We start from the raw sequence: 21,176 nt of genomic DNA, 5'->3' as shown, positions 1-21,176 counted from the left end.
AAAAAAGGGGATAAAATTCAAAAAACGGTTTGTCAAAAACAGTGTGGAAGAACTTAACTGGCCTGCACAGAGCCCTGACCTCAACCCCATGGAACACCATTGGGATGTATTGGAATGCCGATTGTGAGCCAGGCCTAGAAGGCCAAACATCAGTGCCCAACCTCACTAATGCTGTTGTGGCTGAATAGCCGCAAGTCCCCGCAGAAATCTTCCAACATTTAGTGAAACGCCTTCCAGAAGAGTGGAGGAAAGCAGCGAAATGGGGGGGGGCACCAACTCCATATTAATGCCCATGATTTTGGAATGAGATGTTCCACAAGCAGGTGTCCACATAACTTTTGGTAATGTCGTGTATCAGGGTCCCTCACTGTTGATCAAAACCTGATCATCTATTTACGACAGTAGAAAAACATCAGACCAGTCACTCTGTTCTGCTCTGTTCTGGAGTGTGTTTTTTAAAGTAACCTGTCAAAGGTCAAACTGATGTAATAAGTCAAAGGTCAAACTACACTCCCCCCCCCCCCCCCCCCCCACTTCTTGCTACATTCTCTCCTTTTTTTGTTTCTGTTTCCTCCCAACCCACCCTTCCTTTTTTTCCCTCCGTCTTTCGTCCTTCCTCCTTTTCCACCCTTCCACTCCTCCTTCTGTCCTCCCCCACTTTGTCGTCTATCCTTTTCTCCTCCCTCCCCTCCTCTTCTCCTCCCCTCCTTCCCTCTTTCCATCCTCCCCTCTTCCTCTTCTATCCCTCCCTCTTTCCCTCCTTCCTCCTTTTCCACCCTTCCACTCCTCCTTCTGTCCTCCCCCACTTTGTCGTCTATCCTTCTCTCCTCCCTCCCTCTTCTCCTCCCTCTTCCCTCTTTCCATCCTTCCTCTTCTATCCCTCCCTCTTTCCCTCCTTCCTCCTTTTCCACCCTTCCACTCCTCCTTCTGTCCTCCCCCGCTTTGTCGTCTATCCTTCTCTCCTTCCTCACCAACTGATCCTCTCCTCTACCTATATCCCCCTGTTTTCCTGACCTGGCTTCATCCCTCTCTCCCTGCCCTGCCCCTCCCCTGCCATCCCTAACTGCCCCCCTCGTTCTCGTTGCTGCCTCCCTCCTCTTTCTCCTCCCTCCCTCCTTCCCTCTTTCCCATCCTCTCTCCTCCATCCTCTTTTCCTCCCTCCCTCAATCCCTCTTTCCATTCTCTCTCCTCCCTCCTCTTCTCCTCCCTCCCTCAATCCCTCTTTCCATCCTCTCCTCCTCTCCTCTTCTATCCCTCCCCCTTTCCCTCCTTCCCTCTCCTCCCTCCTCTCCCTCCCTATTTCCATCCTTCCTCACTCTTTCCATCCTTCCTCCCTCTTTCCATCCTTCCTCCCTCTTTCCATCCTCCCTCCTCTCTTCCTCTCCTCCTTCCTCCCTCTTTCCATCCTCCCTCCTCTTTTCCTCTCCTCCTTCCTCCCTCTTTCCATCCTCCCTCCTCTCTTCCTCTCCTCCTTCCTCCCTCTTTCCATCCTCCCTCCTCTCTTCCTCTCCTCCTTCCTCCCTCTTTCCATCCTCCCTCCTCTCTTCCTCTCCTCCTTTCTCCCTCTTTCCATCCTTCCTCCTCTCTTCCTCTCCTCCTTCCTCCCTCTTTCCATCCTCCCTCCTCTCTTCCTCTCCTCCTTCCTCCCTCTTTCCATCCTTCCTCCTCTCTTCCTCTCCTCCTTCCTCCCTCTTTCCATCCTCCCTCCTCTCTTCCTCTCCTCCTTCCTCCCTCCTCTCTTCCTCCCTCCCTCCTTCTCCTCCCTCCTCTCTTCCTCTCCTCCATCCTTCCTCTCCTCCATCCTCCCTCTTTCCATCGTCCCTTCCCCTCCTCCATCTTCTCTTCCTCTCCTCCCTCCTCTTTCCATCCTCTCTCCTCCACTTCTCCTCCCTCCCTATTTCCATCTTCCCCTCCATCCTCCCTCTTCCTTTCCTCCCTCCATCTCCTCCCTCCCTCTTCCTCTCCTCCCTCCTCTCCCTCCCTATTTCCATCTTCCCCTCCATCCTCCCTCTTCCTTTCATCCCTCTTCCTTTCCTCCCTCCCTCTTTCCATCCTCCCTCCTCTCTTCCTCTCCTCCATCCTCCCTCCCTCTTTCCATCCTCCCTCCTCTCTTCCTCTCCTCCATCCTCCCTCTCTCTTTCCATCCTCCCTTCCCTTCCTCTCCTCCATCCTCCCTTCCCTTCCCCTCCCCCCTCCTCTCTTCCTCCCTCCCTCCCTCCTCTCCTCCCTCCCTCCCTCCTCTCCTCCCTCCCTCCCTCCACCCTCTCCTCCCTCCATACTGTACTGTAGTGCTGTCCCAGTTAGGCTGTGGTCTGGATGGCTCTGGTCCCCCCCTGCCTTCTCCAAGGCTTCAGCAGCCGCAGATACAAGTAATGCACACACTCTAATATACACCTATATACTTACAGACTGTATATCTATATTATACAACTATATACATATACAATATATAGATATACAATCTGTATGTATAGACATGTATAATATAGATAGACTGTATATCTATATATTGTATATCTATATTATACATATCTACACATACAGACTGTATATCTATAATTATGCACCTATATACAGACTGTATATCTATAATTATGCACCTATATACATACGGACTGTATATCTATATTATACATATCTATACATCTATATTATACATATAGACTGTATATCTATAATTATTCACCTATATACATAGACTGTATATCTATATTATACATATCTATACATCTATATTATACATATCGATACATACAGACTGTATATCTATAATTATACACCTATATACAGTTGAAGTTGGAAGTTTACATACAGTTAGGTTGGAGTCATTTAAACTAATTTTTCATCCACTCCACAAATTTCTTGTTAAGTCGGTTAGGACATCTACTTTGTGCATGACACAAGTAATTTTTCAAACAATTGTTTACAGACAGATTATTTCACTTATAATTCACTGTATCGCAATTCCAGTGGGCCAGAAATGTACATACACTAAGTTGACTGTGCCTTTAAACAGCTTGAAAAATCAGAAAACTCAGAAAATGATGTCATGGCTTTAGAAGCTTCTGATAGGCTAATTGACATCATTTGAATCAATTGGAGGTGTACATGTGGATGTATTTCAAGGCCTACCTTCAAACTCAGTGCCTCATTGCTTTGCATCATGGGAAAATCAAAAGAAATCAAGCCAAGACCTCAGAAAAAATATTGTAGACCTCCACAAGTCTGGTTCATCCTTGGGAGCAATTTCCAAACGCCTGGAGGTACCACGTTTATCTGTACAAACAATAGTACGCAAGTATAAACAGCATGGGACCACGCAGCCGTCATACCGCTCAGGAAGGAGACGCCTTCTGTCTCCTAGAGATGAACGTACTTTGGTGCGAAAAGTGCAAATCAATCCCAGAACAACAGCAAATGACCTTGTGAAGATGCTGGAGGAAACAGGTACAAAAGTATCTATATCCACAGTAAAACGAGTCCTATATCGACATAACCTGAAAGGCCGCTCAGCAAGGAAGAAGCCACTGCTCCAACACCGCCATAAAAAAGCCAGACTACGGTTTGCAACTGCACATGGGGACAAGGACTGTACTTTTTGGAGAAATGTACTCTGGCCCGATGAAACAAAAATAGAACTGTTTGGCCATAATGACCATCGTTATGTTTGGAGGGAAAAGGGGGAGGCATGCAAGCCGAAGAACACCATCCCAACCGTGAAGCACGGGGGTGGCAGCATCATGTTGTGGGTGTGCTTTGCTGCAGGAGGGACTGGTGCACTTCATAAAATAGATGGCATCATGAGGGAGGAAAGTATGTGGATATATTGAAGCAACATCTCAACACATCAGTCAGGAAGTTAAAGCTTGCTCGCAAATGGGTCTTCCAAATGGACAATGACCCCACGCATATTTCCAAAATTGTGGCAAATTGGCTTAAGGACAATGCTTAATGAAGTCTAGGTATTGGAGTGGCCATCACAAATCCCTGACCTCAATCCTATAGAACATTTGTGGGCAGAACTGAAAAGGCTTGTGCGAGCAAGGAGGCCTACAAACCTGACTCAGTTACACCAGCTTTGTCAGGAGGAATGTGCCAAAATTCACCCAACTTATTGTGGGAAGCTTGTGGAAGGCTACCTGAAACGTTTGACCCAAGTTTAACCATTTAAAGGCAATGCTACCAAATACGAATTGTGTGTATGTTAACTTCTGACCCACTGAGAATGTGACAAAATAAATTAAAGCTGAAATAAATCATTCTCTCTACTATTATTCTCACATTTCACATTCTTAAAATAAAGTGGTGATCCTAACTGACCTAAAACAGGGAATTTTTACTAGGATTAAATGTCAGGAATTGTGAAAAACTGAGTTAAAATGTATTTGTCTAAGGTGTATGTAAACTTCCGACTTCAACTGTATATACAGACTATATCTATAATTATACACCTAATATACATATCACGTTTTATTGGTCACAGACACATATTTATCAGATGTTATTGCTGGTTGTAGCAAAATGCTTGTGTTCCTAGATCCAACAGTGCAGTAGTATCTAACCATTCACAATAATACATAGATCTAAAAGTAAAAGAATGGAATTAGGAAATATATAAATATTAGATTGAGCAATGTCGGAGTAGCAATGACTAAAATACAGTAAATTAGAGTACAGTATATACATATGAAATGAGTAAAGCCCAATGTAAGCATTACACATCTATATTATACATATCTATACATACATACTATATATCTATAGTATACATATCTATACATACGGACTGTATATCTATAGTATACATATCTATACATACGGACTGTATATCTATAGTATACATATCTATACATAGGGACTGTATATCTATAGTATACATATCTATACATAGGGACTGTATATCTATAGTATACATATCTATACATACGGACTGTATATCTATAGTATACATATCTATACATACGGACTGTATATCTATAGTATACATATCTATACATAGGGACTGTATATCTATAGTATACATATCTATACATACGGACTGTATATCTATAGTATACATATCTATACATACGGACTGTATATCTATAGTATACATATCTATACATACGGACTGTATATCTATAGTATACATATCTATACATACGGACTGTATATCTATAGTATACATATCTATACATACGGACTGTATATCTATAGTATACATATCTATACATACGGACTGTATATCTATAGTATACATATCTATACATACGGACTGTATATCTATAGTATACATATCTATACTTAGACTGTATAGTTGTATTATACATATCTTTCCTTTACATAGACTGACCAGGTGAAAGCTATGACCCTTTATTGATGTCACTTGTTAAATCCACTTCAATCACTGTAGATGGAGGGGAGGAGACAGGTTAAATAAGGATTTTTAAGCCTTGAGACAATTGAGACATGGATTGTGTACGTGTGCCATTCTGAGGGTGAATGGGCAAGACAAAATATTGAAGTGCCTTTTAAACGGGGTCGTAGGTGCCAGGTGCACTGGTTTGAGTCAAAAACGATGCTCAACAGTTCCCCCGTGTGTATCAAGAGTGGTCCACCACCCAAAGGACATCCAGCCAACTTGACTCCAATGCTTTCCACAGTTGTGTCAACATGGGCCAGCATCCCTGTGGAATGTTTTCGACACCTGGTAGACCCCATGCCCCCTCGATGAATTGAGGCAGTTCTGGGGGAAAAGAGGGTGCAGACCTGCCAACATGCACGCATTTTGCGTACCAACTACGCAATTATCTGTCCATGTACGCAGATACCGATCCTTGACTTCGGCGATGTCATTTACAAAATAGCCTCCAATACTCTACTTAGCAAACTGGATGTAGTCTATCACAGTGCCATCTGTTATGTCACCAAAGCCCCATAAATTACCCACCACTGCGACCTGTATGCTCTCGTTGGCTGGCCCTCGCTACATACTCGTCGCCAAACCCACTGGCCCCAGGTCATCTATAAGTCTTTGCTAGGTAAAGCCCCGCCTTATCTCAGCTTACTGGTCACCATAGCATCTCCCACTCGTAGCACGCGCTCCAGCAGGTATATCTCACTGGTCATCCCCAAAGCCAATTCTTCCTTTGGCTGCCTCTCCTTCCAGTTCTCTGCTGCCAATGACTGGAACGAACTGCAAAAACCACTGAAGCTGGAGTCTTATATCTCCCTCTCTAACTTTAAGCATCAGCTGTCAGAGCAGCTTACCGATCACTGTACCTGTACACAGCCAATCTGTAAATAGCCCACCCAACTACCTCATCCCCATATTGTTATTATGTTCTGTTCTTTTGCACCCCAGTATCTCTACCTGCACATCATCATCTACATCTATCACTCCAGTGTTAATGCTAAATTGTTATTACTTCTCCTCTATGGCCTCTATTGCCTGACCTCCCTATTCTTACTACATTTACACACACTGTGTATAGATTTCTCTATTGGTTTTCTATTGTGTATGTTTGTTTGTGTCACTAACTCTGTGTTGTTTTTGTTGCACTGCTTTGCTTTATCTTGGCCAGGTCTCAGTTTTAAAATGATAACTTGTTTCTCAACTGGCCTACCTGGTTAAATAAAGGTGTTCTCAACTGGCCTACCTGGTTAAATAAAGGTGTTCTCAACTGGCCTACCTGGTTAAATAAAGGTGTTCTCAACTGGCCTACCTGGTTAAATAAAGGTGTTCTCAACTGGCCTACGTGGTTAAATAAAGGTGTTCTCAACTGGCCTACCTGGTTAAATAAAGGTGGAATAAAAAGAAACCAATACAATAAATATACAAGATCCGAGGTAAAAGTACACAGAAATGAATAAGTCCTGATTTTATTTTATTTTTATAAAAAAAAAAAATGTTTTAATAAAAAATAAATCCACTGAGGAAATCTAACATCCCGATTCTCGAGCTGCAACACACAGACATGTACGGAGTTTGTGTCCACGGACATGGAGATGAATACATCATTATTGGACGTGGCTGTCCCTTGCCTGCCCCCCCCCCCCCCCCCCCCCTGTTTGTTGTGAAGCTGAGTTTTGTCGACTGTCAGCTGTACGTCAACACGTGGACACATCCCTTTCCGACGCCGTGTGTTGTGGAAAGGTAAACACTTAATAATTGTTTCAAGCTAACGTTAGCGAACATGAAATGGACATTCAGTGGGCTCTAAAGTGCCAGCAGTTCGTGCTAGTGAAACAAATTAAATTCAAATACGAAAAAATAACTGGTCGCCTTTGTGCGAGTGTGATAAACATTTAATTCTGGGTCCCATTTAGATGTATTTTCCACGTATCACTACGAGGATCACGCAACCTGATAGATTGTAACTGTAATTATGATCCACATCCCACAAAAGCATTACAAAAGTATAATTTAAATAAATATAAACATCTTGGCATTAAATGGAGACGGGAGTTTAGAAGACTCCGCGATGAAGAGTGAATGCGTGTCCGGTATTTGCTATAGAGGCAGTCTATAGACACACGAACAGCGCGTGTGCGGGGGAAGAAAACCCAAATTTGCCGCGTGCGTCTGAACATCTCATTCCAAAATCATGGACATTAATATGGAGTTGGTCCCCCTTTGCTGCTACAACAGCCTCCACTCTTCTGGGAAGGCTTTCCACTAGATGTTGGAACATTGCTGCTATAACAGCCTCCACTCTTCTGGGAAGGCTTTCCACTAGATGATGGAACATTGCTGCGGAGACTTGCTTCCATTCAGCCACAAGAGCATTAGTGAGGTCGGACACTGATGTTGGGCAAATAGGCCTGGCTTGCAGTCAACGTTCCAATTCATCCCAAAGGTGTTTGATGGGGGTTGAGGTCAGGGCTCTTTGCAGGCCAGTCATGTTCTTCCACACCGATCTTGACAAACTATATGGACCTTGCTGTGTGCACATGGGCATTGTCATGCTGAAACAGGAAAGGGTCTTCCCCAAACTGTTGCCACAACATTGGAAGCACAGAATCGTCTAGAATGTGTGCTTCTCGGCCATGGAAACCCATTTCATGAAGCTCCCAACAAACAGTTTGTTGTGCTGATGTTGCTTCCGAGGCAGTTTGTAACTCAGTAGTGAGTGTTGCAACCAGGGACAGATCATGTTTACGCTCCCGTTCTGTGGGCTTGTATGGCCTACAAGTTAGCGGCCGAGCCGTTGTTGCTCCTAGACGTTTCCTCTTCCCAATAATATCACTTACAGTTGACCGGGGCAGCTCTAGCAGGGCAGAAATTTGATGAACTGACTTGTTGGAAAGGTGGCATCCTATGACGGTGCCACGTGGAAAGTCTCCGAGCTCTTCAGTAAGGCCATTCAACTGCCAATGTTTGTCTATGGAGATTGCATGGCGGTGTGTTTGATTGTTATAAACCTGTCAGCAACGGGTGTGGCGGAAATAGTTGAATCCACTAATTTGAAGGGGTGTCCACATACTTTTGTGTGTATAGTGGTGGGACGGTTCACCAAACCCACAGTTCGGTACATATTTTGGTTTTGGGGTCACATTTCGGTACAGCAGGAAAATGTAAATGCCATTCACAGTGTTGCTTGCATTGTCTGTTGGGCCTCTCAAGTTTCCATGCTGTGTTTGTAACCATGTGGGAGGTGGGAATTTACGAGTTGTGAAGTCTTTCATGTGACCTTTGAACTCGAATGAGAAAATGCAGATTGGCTAATTGCCAACAAGCTGCGCCAACCATAAACTAAATGTAAATCAAGTTTTTATAAAAAATAAATGTATAGATTGCTTTTGAGAATTAATGTTTTGTTGCATTTAATTGGCGAAAATGCTGTTATAGAGGCCATTTCCTTAGTAGTTGGCGTCAGAGGTCACCATGTGGGAGAAGTGGGTGCTCACGATGATAGACGAGTTTCCCACTAGTAATTACCAGTTGGAGGACCGTTAGTGGCTTTTTCCCAGTCATATGTGGTAAATTCCCACTTGGTTGCGAACGCTGCATGACACCGCCTCCTTCGTTGCCTAGGTGGGTCCGTGCTATCCGGGATCTTTGGGACGTCCCTACCACATTGAAGTTACAATGTAATATGGTAAAGAGTTTTATTAAGGTTAGGTAACGGTAGGGGTTAAGGATATAGGGTTTAGGGTATGGACGTCCCAAGGATGCCGGATAGCACAGACCGTGCCAGATGCGCACATGTGACTCTCATAAAGGAGGCGTGTCAACATATTTGAGGTGTTGGCAGCTGCATAGGCAGCTGAGCGCGGCGACATATGTTAACGTTTTATCCCACAACTCTCTGTACCGTCGCCGTTGTAATCTACTGGGAAGCCTACATGTTCCCAAACCGGAGATTTAAATGATGATGGAGGATCCTCCTGGTTTATCGACCGCATCTCTCGTCGTCATACAGAACTAGTTTCCGGCTGCGCCTCACAAAAGGACAGTTTGAAATACCCCAGTTAGAAGTTGTTTTATAACGCGCGTACAGGGCTCTAGTTGTTTTAACGGAAATGCCTGAAATTAGATTTTTTTCCTTTAGCCCAGATTTACTCAAGATGCATACAACGCAGTGTAGGCATAACGGTTTTATTTTGTATATATATATATATATTTTAATGTATTCAGTCTGGTTCACAGTGCGGACCGAACCGAGGTTCCCGTACCGAACGGTTCAGTACGAATACATGTGGCGGCAGGGTAGCCTAGTGGTTAGAGCGTTGGACTAGTAACCGGAAGGTTGCAAGTTCAACCCCCCGAGCTGACAAGGTACAAATCTGTCGTTCTGCCCCTGAACAGGTAGTTAACCCACTGTTCCAAACTAAGAATTTGTTCTTAACTGACTTGCCTAGTTAAATAAAGGTAAAATAAAATGTTTTACCGTTGCACCCTTAATATATCCTATCTATATTATACATATCTATAGATCTACCCTCGTATGAGAGACGACAGCAAGTAATACAGCAACTGTAACACACTATGTACATATTCTAGCTACAGATGTCATTATTCAGGGATGTCAGTGGTTAGCGCGTTGGGCCAGTAACCGAAAGGTTGCTAGATCGAATCCCTGAGCTGACGAGGTAAAAATCTGTTCGTTCTGCCCCCTGAACAAGGCAGTTAAACCCCACTGTTTCTAGGCCGTCATTGTAAATAACAATTTGTTCTTTAACTGACTTCCCTAGTTAAATAAATAAATAAAATAACAATATTCAGATTCCACTCAAGCAAGAAGTCCAAAAATAATGCAACAACTTCGACATAAATCACCCGGATCCCTTTAAACGCCTGCAGACCAATACTCTTACCAAGAAGACTCCTCCACCTAACCTGCTCCCAAGAAATGCACGTCTATTTGGATTCTATTGCACTACTAGTAGATTATACAAAACCATTTTTCTTTGCAGCACCAATCGTTTCAAATCGTTTTTTCCCCTTCTTTTCTCTGTAGTAGCTACAGATCCATTCCCCTCTCATCCCGTATTTCTGTTGGATTGAATAACATTCAAGTAGATATAGAAGGTTTGGTTTGGTTCATACTGCTTTGATTAACAATGTATTGCTTCCACGTACAGCATTAACAGCTATTTAAATGTTGTTTTTTTTGTCCGATAAATTTCACTGAAATTTTGCACTTTTTTTGAAGTCAACAAAAAAATGTAATCGAGGACAGGTATTCATAATTTTAAGTTTTAACACATAAAGCACGAGTTTTAAAAATGTTCATTGTATCTATTCTCACCCCATTTAACTAAGTTAGTCTTGTAGAAAAAGAAAAGCACCATTGAAATTGAAGTTGCTGACTTACTTTACAAACTCTGCTGGTTGCTTAGCATGGTGTGTGTTGTTGCCAGGGTAACAGTTAATGAAGATCTTTCTGCTTCCGGGTCATCTTGGCCCAAAGAGAGGCTAACTTCCTTTCTGTCTGTGTCACTGGTGCTGCCTGACTGTGCCACCCCCTTTTACACTCCTAACACCCTGTCCTTACCCCCTCTCCCTCCTGTGTTGAGCCCATTCCTCCCTGTCTCTCTACTCCCCTTCACCCTCCCTCCCTTCCACCCACCCTCCCTGCCTTCACCCTTCCACCCTGCCTCCCTTCCACCCTCCCTGCCTTCACCCTCCCTGCCTTCACCCTCCCTGCCTTCCACCCTCCCTGCCTTCCACCCTCCCTGCCTTCCACCCTCCCTGCCTTCCACCCTCCCTGCCTTCCACCCTCCCTGCCTTCCACCCTCCCTGCCTTCACCCTCCCTCCCTTCACCCTCCCTCCCTTCACCCCTCCACCCACACTCCCTTCACCCCTCCACCCACACTCCCTTCACCCCTCCACACTCCCTACCTTCACCCCTCCACACTCCCTCCTTCCACCCCTCCAAGCTTCATCTCAGCTGTACTAACACAGAGCATCCTGTCTGTCTGACTACGACACTGGTATATGCTATAGTATGTTGTTAAACTGAGAGGATGGGTGAACATGTTCCCTGGGCCTCCCATTAGTACCAGAGCCTGTTTAATCATTATGTCAAGTATATTTCTTACACTTTTGATTTTCCTGTATAGGAAAGCTCTGTTTATACAAACCAAGAATGATTTACTCCATTAGCCTAGCTACATTTTCTTAATAATCAACTAAATGTGTCAAGACTGCTAGATTATTTCACTGATACTGTTATAGGTTCACGTGATGCTAATCTGATACTGTTATAGGTTCACGTGATGCTAATCTGATACAGTTATAGGTTCACGTGATGCTAATCTGATACAGTTATAGCTTCACGTGATGCTAATCTGATACAGTTATAGCTTCACGTGATGCTAATCTGATACAGTTATAGCTTCACGTGATGCTAATCTGATACTGTTATAGGTTCACGTGATGCTAATCTGATACAGTTATAGCTTCACGTGATGCTAATCTGATACAGTTATAGCTTCACGTGATGCTAATCTGATACAGTTATAGCTTCACGTGATGCTAATCTGATACAGTTATAGCTTCACGTGATGCTAATCTGATACAGTTATAGCTTCACGTGATGCTAATCTGATACAGTTATAGCTTCACGTGATGCTAATCTGATACTCTTATAGCTTCACGTGATGCTAATCTGATAGTTATAGCTTCACGTGATGCTAATCTGATACAGTTATAGCTTCACGTGATGCTAATCTGGGTGCCAGTCTGCTGTTATGACAGAAGGTCCAAGTAAAGGGTTCCCCAGAGTGCATGCCATTGAACTGACCTGTTATCTCCATCCCTCCCTCTCTCTCTCTCTCTCTCTCTCTATCAGTTGCAATTCTTGCACCAAATGCAGCAGCAAATGGCTATGAGGGGGGCGGGGCCTCCGGGGGTGTCGCCACAGCTACATACCGCCAGCCAACCAAGAAGTAAGAGGAAGAGGAGCACACCGCAGCCCCACCCCTAATCATGACGATGACGACCCCCTACACACACACACACACACACACTCATAAAATGACCCCCAGCCATCTGGTGAGCAATGCCTTGGCACCTCCCCAAATCATGGAGAGAAAACCAACCCCTTCCCCTTCATGAAGACATGAATGATCCAAACTGCACTCTCCTCCCTCACTGCGGAGACTCTGTTGCCTCCCAACTCCCTCACTGTGGAGACTCTGTTGCCTCCCAACTCCCTCACTGTGGAGACTCTGTTGCCTCCCAACTCCCTCACTGTGGAGACTCTGTTGCCTCCCAACTCCCTCACTGTAGAGACTCTGCCTCCCAACTCCTTCACTGTGGAGACTCTGCCTCCCAACTCCCTCACTGTGGAGACTCTGCCTCCCAACTCCCTCACTGTGGAGACTCTGCCGCCTCCCAACTCCCTCACTGTGGAGACTCTGCCGCCTCCCAACTCCCTCACTGTGGAGACTCGGTTGCCTCCCAACTCCCTCACTGTGGAGACTCTGCCTCCCAACTCCCTCACTGTGGAGACTCGGTTGCCTCCCAACTCCCTCACTGTGGAGACTCGGTTGCCTCCCAACTCCCTCACCGTGGAGACTCGGTTGCCTCCCAACTCCCTCACTGTGGAGACTCGGTTGCCTCCCAACTCCCTCACTGTGGAGACTACAGGCAAAAATACTTGTTATTTTGTAGCGGAGACAAGATGAAATGTATGATGTAATAATGGATAACACTTTCTCACCCAGCACCATAACACATAATGTCACGGTCATAACACACATATTTAGACCGGTTGTGACATGTATTGTGTTATATGGCTGTTGTGACACCTACATAAGTGTCAAAACCACAAGGCAAAACATTCCATTGCACCGTAACCTACGTGTCAACAGTACGTTTGTTATTAAAAACATTTTTTTTTTTTAAATGTACCATATTAAATATGAATTGTAATTGTGTACACATTGATGTCAGACATGCACCTGGTCCAATGCTCTGTTGTTGATGACTGGGATGAATGCAGGACAAGATACCCTCTTTGTGACTGACACAAGGACATGTACACGAAAGGACTATCTGATTATGACGGGCATAAAGTGTTGTTTATTATTTTTTATTTTTTTTAAGGAACTTTGCCTGGGGAAAAAAACTGATTTGAGTTAAGTGTGGGTTTTGACCAGCCATAAAATAACACAATGTCACAACCGGGGTAAATACATGGGTCATAAGTGTGTTGACTGTATTGAGAGGTTATGGGTGTAGAGGAAAGTGTTATCAATAATGCTTTTGGTTGGTGTGAGCCCGAATCAGGTTGTCCCGACGACCATAGAACTGTTTTTTAGAAACAGAGAACCCACCGTTTTTAAAATAACCTATTTTTGAAATGTGTTAGGAAATGATGCGTTCTTTTGTTAGTGGGAGGTGTTTCCTCCCCCGACGGCTGTCCTATTATGCCCCCCCCCCCCCCTGCCGGGACTCAAACAGAGCACAACTCATGGACGGACAGCACAACTCAGAAGACTCCTCGTCAACGACCGTGCCTGATCCTCCATGGCTTTGGGTGCATCTGAAAATAGGTCACTAATCCCTTCATAGTGTACTACTGTTGATCAGGCTCTGGTTAAAACTAGTGCACTATGTAGGAAATAGTGTGCCATTTTACGGTCACAGAATAGCTCTCTCTGCGGGAAGATGATCAATGACTCCGAACACAGAGAACTTGTTTTCCCAGCATGCAATTGCTGAGTGTGTTTTTCATACGGCATTTTCTTGTACTAGTGTGTGGGGAGGGGGAGGGGGGGGGGCGGCTGGTCAGTCAAGAACAAGTGTATATTTGTGTGAGACATTTCTGGGACACTGAGGCAGAATGTTTTAAATGGGCTTTATCAGACGTTTGTTGTGATAAAGAAAATATATATTGACAGGAAAATACACCTTTTAGAGAAAAATTAAACGTGTGTGTGTGTTTATTTCGGTGTCTTGTCACTCTGTGTGACTTTGTCGATGAGTTTGCGGACCTCCCTGTGTCTCGTCGTGGCTCGGCTGATACAATCCTGAAGCTTCTCACCTGATAATGACGTACCACCTGGAGAAGAAGAAGAGCAACAAAAGGAGTGTGTTCAGACAACAGCGGACCCATGACAACTTCTAAAGAGATCAGAAAGTATTCACACCCCTTGACTTGTTCCCCATTGTCGTTTACAGCCTAGAATTCAAAATGGATGATGTCATTTTTTTCCTCACCCCAGCTACACACAATGATAGTGTCAAGACGTGTTAGAATCACCTTTTGGCAGTGATTACAGCTGAGAGTCTTTCTGGGTAAGTCTCTTATTAAGAGCTTCGCACACCTGGATTGTACAATATTATTTTCATAACTCTGTCAAGTTGGTTGTTTGTCATTACTAGACAGCTATTTTCAAGTCTTGAAATAGATTTAAGCTGATTTTAATTCAAAACTGTTAACTAGGCCACTCGGGAACATTCAATGTCTTAGTGAGCAACTCCAGAGTATATTTGATATTGTGTTTTAAGGTTATTCGTCCTGCTGAAAAGGTGACTTTCTCTCCCAGTGTCTGTTGGAAAGCAGACAACCAGGTTTTCCTTTAGGATTTTGCCTGCGCTTAGTTTTTTATAAAAAAAAAAGAGCTAAACAAACTCCTTAGTCCTTTTCGATGACAAGCATACCCATAACATGATGCAGCCACCACCATGCTTGAAAATATGAAGAGTGGTACTCAGTGATGTGTTGGATTTGCCCCAAACATAACGGTTAGTATTGCCGCAGTTTTACTTTAGTACCTCGTTGCGGAATATTTTTTATTCTTCCTCAGTTTAACCTCCGGTAAAATCCCTCTCCAGCAACTGAGTTAGAAAGGACACCTGTATCTTTGTGTTGACTGGGAGCATTGATACACCATCCAAAGTGTAATTATAACTTCATATTCAAAAGGGATATTCAATGTCTGCTTTAAAAAAAAATCCATCTACCAATAGGTGACCTTCTTTGCAGGGCATTGGAAAACATCCCTGGTCTTTGTGGTTGAATCTGTTTGAAATTCACTTCGACAGAGGGACCTAATGTAACAGTATAACTTTAGACCGTCCCCTCACCCATACCCGGGCGCGAACCAGGGACCCTCTGCACACATCAACAACAGTCACCCACGAAGCATCGTTACCCATCGCTCCACAAAAGCCGCGGCCCTTGCAGAGCAAGGGGAACCACTACGTCAAGAGCAAGTGACGTCACCGATTGAAACGCTATTTAGCGCGCAACACCGCTAACTAAGCTAGCTGTTTCACATCCGTTACACTAACATATACTGTAATTGTATATGTGGGGTACAGAGATGAGGTAGTCAAATCAAACACTTATTGCGAACAGAGTATAACTTATTTAGAAAGTATTTAGTCAGCCACCAATTGTGCAAGTTCTCCCACTTAAAGATGAGGCCTGTAATTTTCATCATAGGTACACTTCAACCATGACAGACAAAATGAGAAGAAAAAAAAAAATCACATTGTAGGATTTTTAATGAATTTATTTGCAAATTATGGTGGAAAATAAGTATAACCTCTCATCTTTTTAAGTGGGAGAACTTGCACAATTGGTGGCTGACTAAATACTTGTTTTGCCCCACTGTACATGTAGGTAGGGTTATTCAAGTGACTGTGCATAGATGATAGAGTAGCAGGAGCATACAAAGAAAAACAACACTGGGTTAATGACAATAGTCTGGGTCGCCATTTCATCAACTGTTCAGGAGTCTGATGGATTGGGGGTAGAAGCTGTTCAGCAGTCTGATGTCTTGGGGGTAGAAGCTGTTCAGCAGTCTGATGGCTTGGGGGTAGAAGCTGTTCAGCAGTCTGATGGCTTGGGGGGTAGAAGCTGTTCAGCAGTCTGATGGCTTGGGGGGAGAAGCTGTTCAGCAGTCTGATGGCTTGGGGGGGTAGAAGCTGTTCAGCAGTCTTATTGCTTGGGGGTAGAAGCTGTTCAGCAGTCTTATTGCTTGGGGGTAGAAGCTGATCAGCAGTCTGATGGCTTGCCGTGCGGTAGCAGAGAGAATACTCTGACTTGGGTGGCTGGAATCTGACCATTTTTAGGGCCTTCCTGGTATAGAGGTCCTGCATGTCAGGAAGCTTGGCCCCAGTGATGTACTGTACGCACTACCCTCTGTAGCGCCTTGCGGTTTGATGCCGAGCAGTTGCCATACCAGGCTGTGATGCAACTAGTCAGGATGCTCTCGATGGTGCAGCTGTAGAACTAAGGATCTGGGGACCCGTGACAAATATTTTCCTGAGGGAGAATAGGCGTTGTAGTGCCCTCTTCGCGACTGTCTTGGTGTGTTTGTTGGTGATGTGGAAACCAAGGAACTTGAAGCTCTCAACCTGCTCCACTGCAGCCCCGTCAATGTTAATGGGGACCTGTTCGGCCCGTCTTTTCCTGAAGTCAACGATCAGCACCTTAGTCTTGCTCACTTTGAGGGAGAGGTTGTTGTCCTGGCACCACACTGCCAGTTCTCTGACCTTCCCCCTACAGGCTGTCTCATCGTTGTCGGTGATCAGGCCTACCACCCTTGTGTCGTCGGCAAACTTCATGTTGCAGTGTACTTGGCCACACAATCGTGGGTGAACAGCAAATACAGGAGGGGACTAAGCACACACCCCTGAGGGGCCCCCGTGTTGAGGATCAGCGTTGCAGACGTGTTGTTACCTACCCTTACCACCTGGGGGCAGCCCGTCAGGAAGTCCAGGATCCAGTTGCAGAGGGAGGTGTTTAGTCCCAGGGTCCTTAGCATATTGATGAGCTTTGAGGGCACTATGGCGTTGAATGCTGAGCGGTAGTCAATGAACAGCATTCTCACATAAGTGTTCCTTTGTCCAGGTGGGAAAGGGCAGTGTGGAGTGCAATAGAGATTGCATCATCTGTGGATCTGTTGGGGCGGTATGCGTATTGGATTGGGTCGAGGGTTTCTGGGATGATGGTGTTGTGAGCCATTACCAGCCTTTCAAAGAATTTCATAGCTACAAATGTGAGTGCTACGGGTCAGTAGTCATTTGGTTAGAGCGTTGGGCCAGTAACTGAAAAGTTGTTGGATCGAATCCCTGAGCTGACAAGGTACAAATCTGTCCTTCTGTCCTTGAACAAGGCAGTTAACCCACTGTTCCCAGACCAGTTAACCCACTGTTCTCAGACCAGTTAACCCACTAGCCCAGTTAACCCACTAGACCAGTTAACCCACTAGACCAGTTAACTCACTGTTCCCAGTTAACCCACTGTTCCCCGGGCACTGAAGATGTGGATGTTGATTATTGCAGCCCCTCCACACCTCTCTGATTCTCTGAGAAGTTGGGTTCAATGCGGAAGACACATTTCAGTTCAATACATTGTTGGACAACTGACTAGGTATCCCACCTTCCCTTTTCCCATTTATGCGGGATACCTTGGTGTTCTTCGGCACAGGGATTTTATGAGGTATTACAGACTCAGTCAGGGAGAGGTTGAAAATGTCAGTGAAGACACTTGCCAGTTGGTCACGCATGCTCTGAGTACACGTCCTGGTAATCGGTCTGAGGATGTTGACCTGTTTAAAAGTCTTACTCACATTGGCTACGGAGAGCGTGATCATATAGTCGTCTAGAACAGCTGGTGCTGTCACGCATGTTTCAGTGTTGTTTGCCTCGAAGCGAGCATAGAGGACATTGGGCAGCTCGGGGCTGGTTTTCCCTTTGAAATCCGTAATAGTTTGCAAGCCCTGCCACATACAACGAGTGTCAGAGCCAGTGTAGTTGGATTCAATCTTAGTCCTGTATTGATGCTTTACCTGTTGTTTCCGAGGGCTGGATTTTTAATGAGCATCGGGACTAGATTTCCCTCTCCTTGAAAGCGGCAGCTCTGCCCTTTATCTCAGTGTGGATGTTGCCTGTAATCAATGGCTTCTGGTTGGGATATGTACATACGGTCACTGTGGGGACGACGTCATCGATGATTTGGGTCTGGGTAGTGGCGGACCAGACAGTGACTATAGGAGTGGTTAGGGGACCAGACAGTGTGGTAAGGTTAGGGAACCAGACAGTGAATATAGGAGTGGGTTAGGGGACCAGACAGTGTGGTAAGGTTAGGGAACCAGACAGTGTCTGTAGGAGTGGTTTAGGGGACCAGAGAGTGACTATAGGAGTGGTTTAGGGGACCAGAGAGTGACTATAGGAGTGGGTTAGGGGACCAGTGTCTATAGGAGTGGGTTAGGGGACCAGACAGTGACTATAGGAGTGGGTTAGGGGACCAGACAGTGACTATAGGAGTGGGTTAGGGGACCAGACAGTGACTATAGGAGTGGGTTAGGGGACCAGACAGTGTGGTAAGGTTAGGGAACCAGACAGTGAATATAGGAGTGGGTTAGGGGACCAGACAGTGAATATAGGAGTGGGTTAGGGGACCAGACAGTGACTATAGGAGTGGGTTAGGGGACCAGACAGTGACTATAGGAGTGGGTTAGGTGACCAGACAGTGACTATAGGAGTGGGTTAGGTGACCAGACAGTGACTATAGGAGTGGGTTAGGGGACCAGACAGTGTGGTAAGGTTAGGGAACCAGACAGTGTCTATAGGAGTGGGTTAATTAAGGGACCAGACAGTGACTATAGGAGTGGGTTAGGGGACCAGACAGTGTGGTAAGGTTAGGGGACCAGACAGTGTCTATAGGAGTGGGTTAGGGGACCAGACAGTGTCTATAGGAGTGGGTTAGGGGACCAGACACTGTCTATAGGAGTGGGTTAGGGGACCAGACACTGTCTATAGGAGTGGGTTAGGGGACCAGACAGTGTGGTAAGGTTAGGGGACCAGACAGTGACTATAGGAGTGGGTTAGGGGACCAGACACTGAATATGGGAGTGGGTTAGGGGACCAGACAGTGTGGTAAGGTTAGGGGACCAGACAGTGACTATATGAGTGGGTTAGGGGACCAGACACTGAATATAGGAGTGGGTTAGGGGACCAGACAGTGTGGCTCTCTAACCTGGCTTGTGGAGGGCACAGAGTCGCTCTTCCTCGTCCGTTACCACTGTGATAGTGGCCGTAGACAGGCTCTCTTCCTCAGCGGTGGGGTCGACAATCATTATAGAGCTACACAGGACAGACAACACTGTTAGAACCATATAACACAGTGGTCACCAACCAGTCGATCGCAAGCACCTGGTCGATCTTCCAAGGCATTCCTAGTCGATCACCAAACATTTCTGCAGAAAAGACACAGATAATGACTACACTTGATTCAGAAAGCCCCGTTGGCGATAGCTACACTTGATTCAGAAAGCCCCGTTGGCGGTAGCTACACTTGATTCAGAAGCCCCGTTGGCGGTAGCTACACTTGATTCAGAAGCCCCGTTGGCGGTAGCTACACTTGATTCAGAAGCCCCGTTGGCGGTAGCTACACTTGATTCAGAAGCCCCGTTGGCGGTAGCTACACTGGATTCAGAAGCCCTGTTGGCGGTAGCTACACTTGATTCAGAAGCCCTGTTGGCGGTAGCTACACTGGATTCAGAAGCCCTGTTGGCGGTACCTACACTTGATTCAGAAAGCCCCGTATCGAAAGCCCTGCGGTTTTGTTATTATTAGTTTCTCGTTGTGTCTATTTTAATATTGAGGAATATTTCACTTTCTCTGGTCATCGGAACAACATGAATTTGTGCCTGAGGTAGATACGGTGTGGCTTGAGTTTCGCCATCAGGTGGGAAGACAGTGTCCCCTCTCTCCGGTCAGTCTCACCAGAGGAAAGGAAGGAGAGAGAAGGCAGGTACCGTGAGAGACAGACCCTCTGCTACTCTCCCCTTCCCTCCGCTGAGACTAATGCTGTGTTCAAAACTAGGAACTCGGATATCTCCGAAATCCGACTTCAGTGTATGAGGCCAGGCATATAGCCAATATGCTGAGATAATGTATTAGGACAGGCATATAGCCAATATGCTGAGATAATGTATCAGGCCAGGCATATAGCCAATATGCTGAGATAATGTATTAGGCCAGGCATATAGCCAATATGCTGAGATAATGTATTAGGCCAGGCATATAGCCAATATGCTGAGATAATGTATTAGGACAGGCATATAGCCAATCTGCTGTGATAATGCATCAGACCTACTGCACAAACTTTATTAGGTTAACATCCTTTTTTAAGTAATAAAAAAATCTAATTGGAGTGGCAGATCTCGGCTGTGAAAGTGATCTTGACTCAGAAAATGTTGGTGACCACTGATATAATACATATCTATGATCACTCACGTCACAATAAGTCCATAGTAAAGAATTATAATTCACATAGTTTAAAATGAAGCTTAAATCTCCTCTCTGGGTGTGAACTAAAAACAGGAAATGGTCCTGAGTCATGGTGAATGAAAGACACTTACTCATCAAACACAATGAAAGAGGCCCCTACAGGGTGTTTGTGGATGTTCAGACCTCTCCTGTTCTCCAGGGTCACCTCAGGAACCTCGGTCTCTTTGTTGACTGTCACCTCTGGGAGACGCGCTGTGTGAAACCAGGCGACAAGGGCATTATATATTATAGCAAAACGTCAGGCGGTTTCCAAAAATAAGATGTTTTTTCTAAATCAGGAATTGCTATTTTTCCCCCTAAGGTCATTAGACAATTATATACAACCATGAGGTCAATACGATTACAACAGTAGCTGGTTACTGTTAAAATGTTGAGCCAATCACAGCCCTCACAAAAATGATTTTATTTTTTTATTTTTTTAACTCAGACAGG

The 21,176-nt window shown here is 45.0% G+C and overlaps 2 protein-coding genes across 2 annotated transcripts in view; one reads left to right on the top strand and one right to left on the bottom strand.

Annotated features, from left to right (window-relative positions):
* Positions 1-2,268: 2,268 nt before the first annotated feature.
* LOC116358224 (protein mono-ADP-ribosyltransferase PARP4-like) lies at positions 2,269-14,359 on the top strand. The gene is made up of 2 exons (XM_031808735.1): positions 2,269-2,369; positions 12,280-14,359. Exon 2 carries the CDS (start codon positions 12,554-12,556, stop codon positions 13,115-13,117), a length of 564 nt encoding a protein of 187 aa, XP_031664595.1. The 5' UTR covers positions 2,269-2,369; positions 12,280-12,553; the 3' UTR covers positions 13,118-14,359.
* exosc8 (exosome component 8) overlaps positions 14,277-21,176 on the bottom strand; it is a gene marked incomplete at its 5' end in the record, with an annotated part of 11,554 nt that continues 4,654 nt past the window's right edge. Inside the window, 3 exons of the mRNA XM_031808737.1 lie at positions 14,277-14,496; positions 19,429-19,535; positions 20,816-20,936. Coding sequence (XP_031664597.1) covers positions 14,378-14,496; positions 19,429-19,535; positions 20,816-20,936 — 347 coding nt within the window. The remainder of the gene's footprint in view (positions 14,497-19,428; positions 19,536-20,815; positions 20,937-21,176) is intronic.

This window comes from Oncorhynchus kisutch, linkage group LG29, assembly GCF_002021735.2.
Source record: "Oncorhynchus kisutch isolate 150728-3 linkage group LG29, Okis_V2, whole genome shotgun sequence".
Classification (NCBI taxonomy): Eukaryota; Metazoa; Chordata; class Actinopteri; order Salmoniformes; family Salmonidae; genus Oncorhynchus; species Oncorhynchus kisutch.
Note: the sequence above shows the minus strand (reverse complement) of the source record. Positions and strands in the feature narration are given on the sequence as shown.

Excerpts from the sequence above, each read along its gene's own strand:
- LOC116358224 (XM_031808735.1), top strand. The coding sequence starts at position 12,554 with ATGATCCAAACTGCACTCTCCTCCCTCACTGCGGAGACTCTGTTGCCT.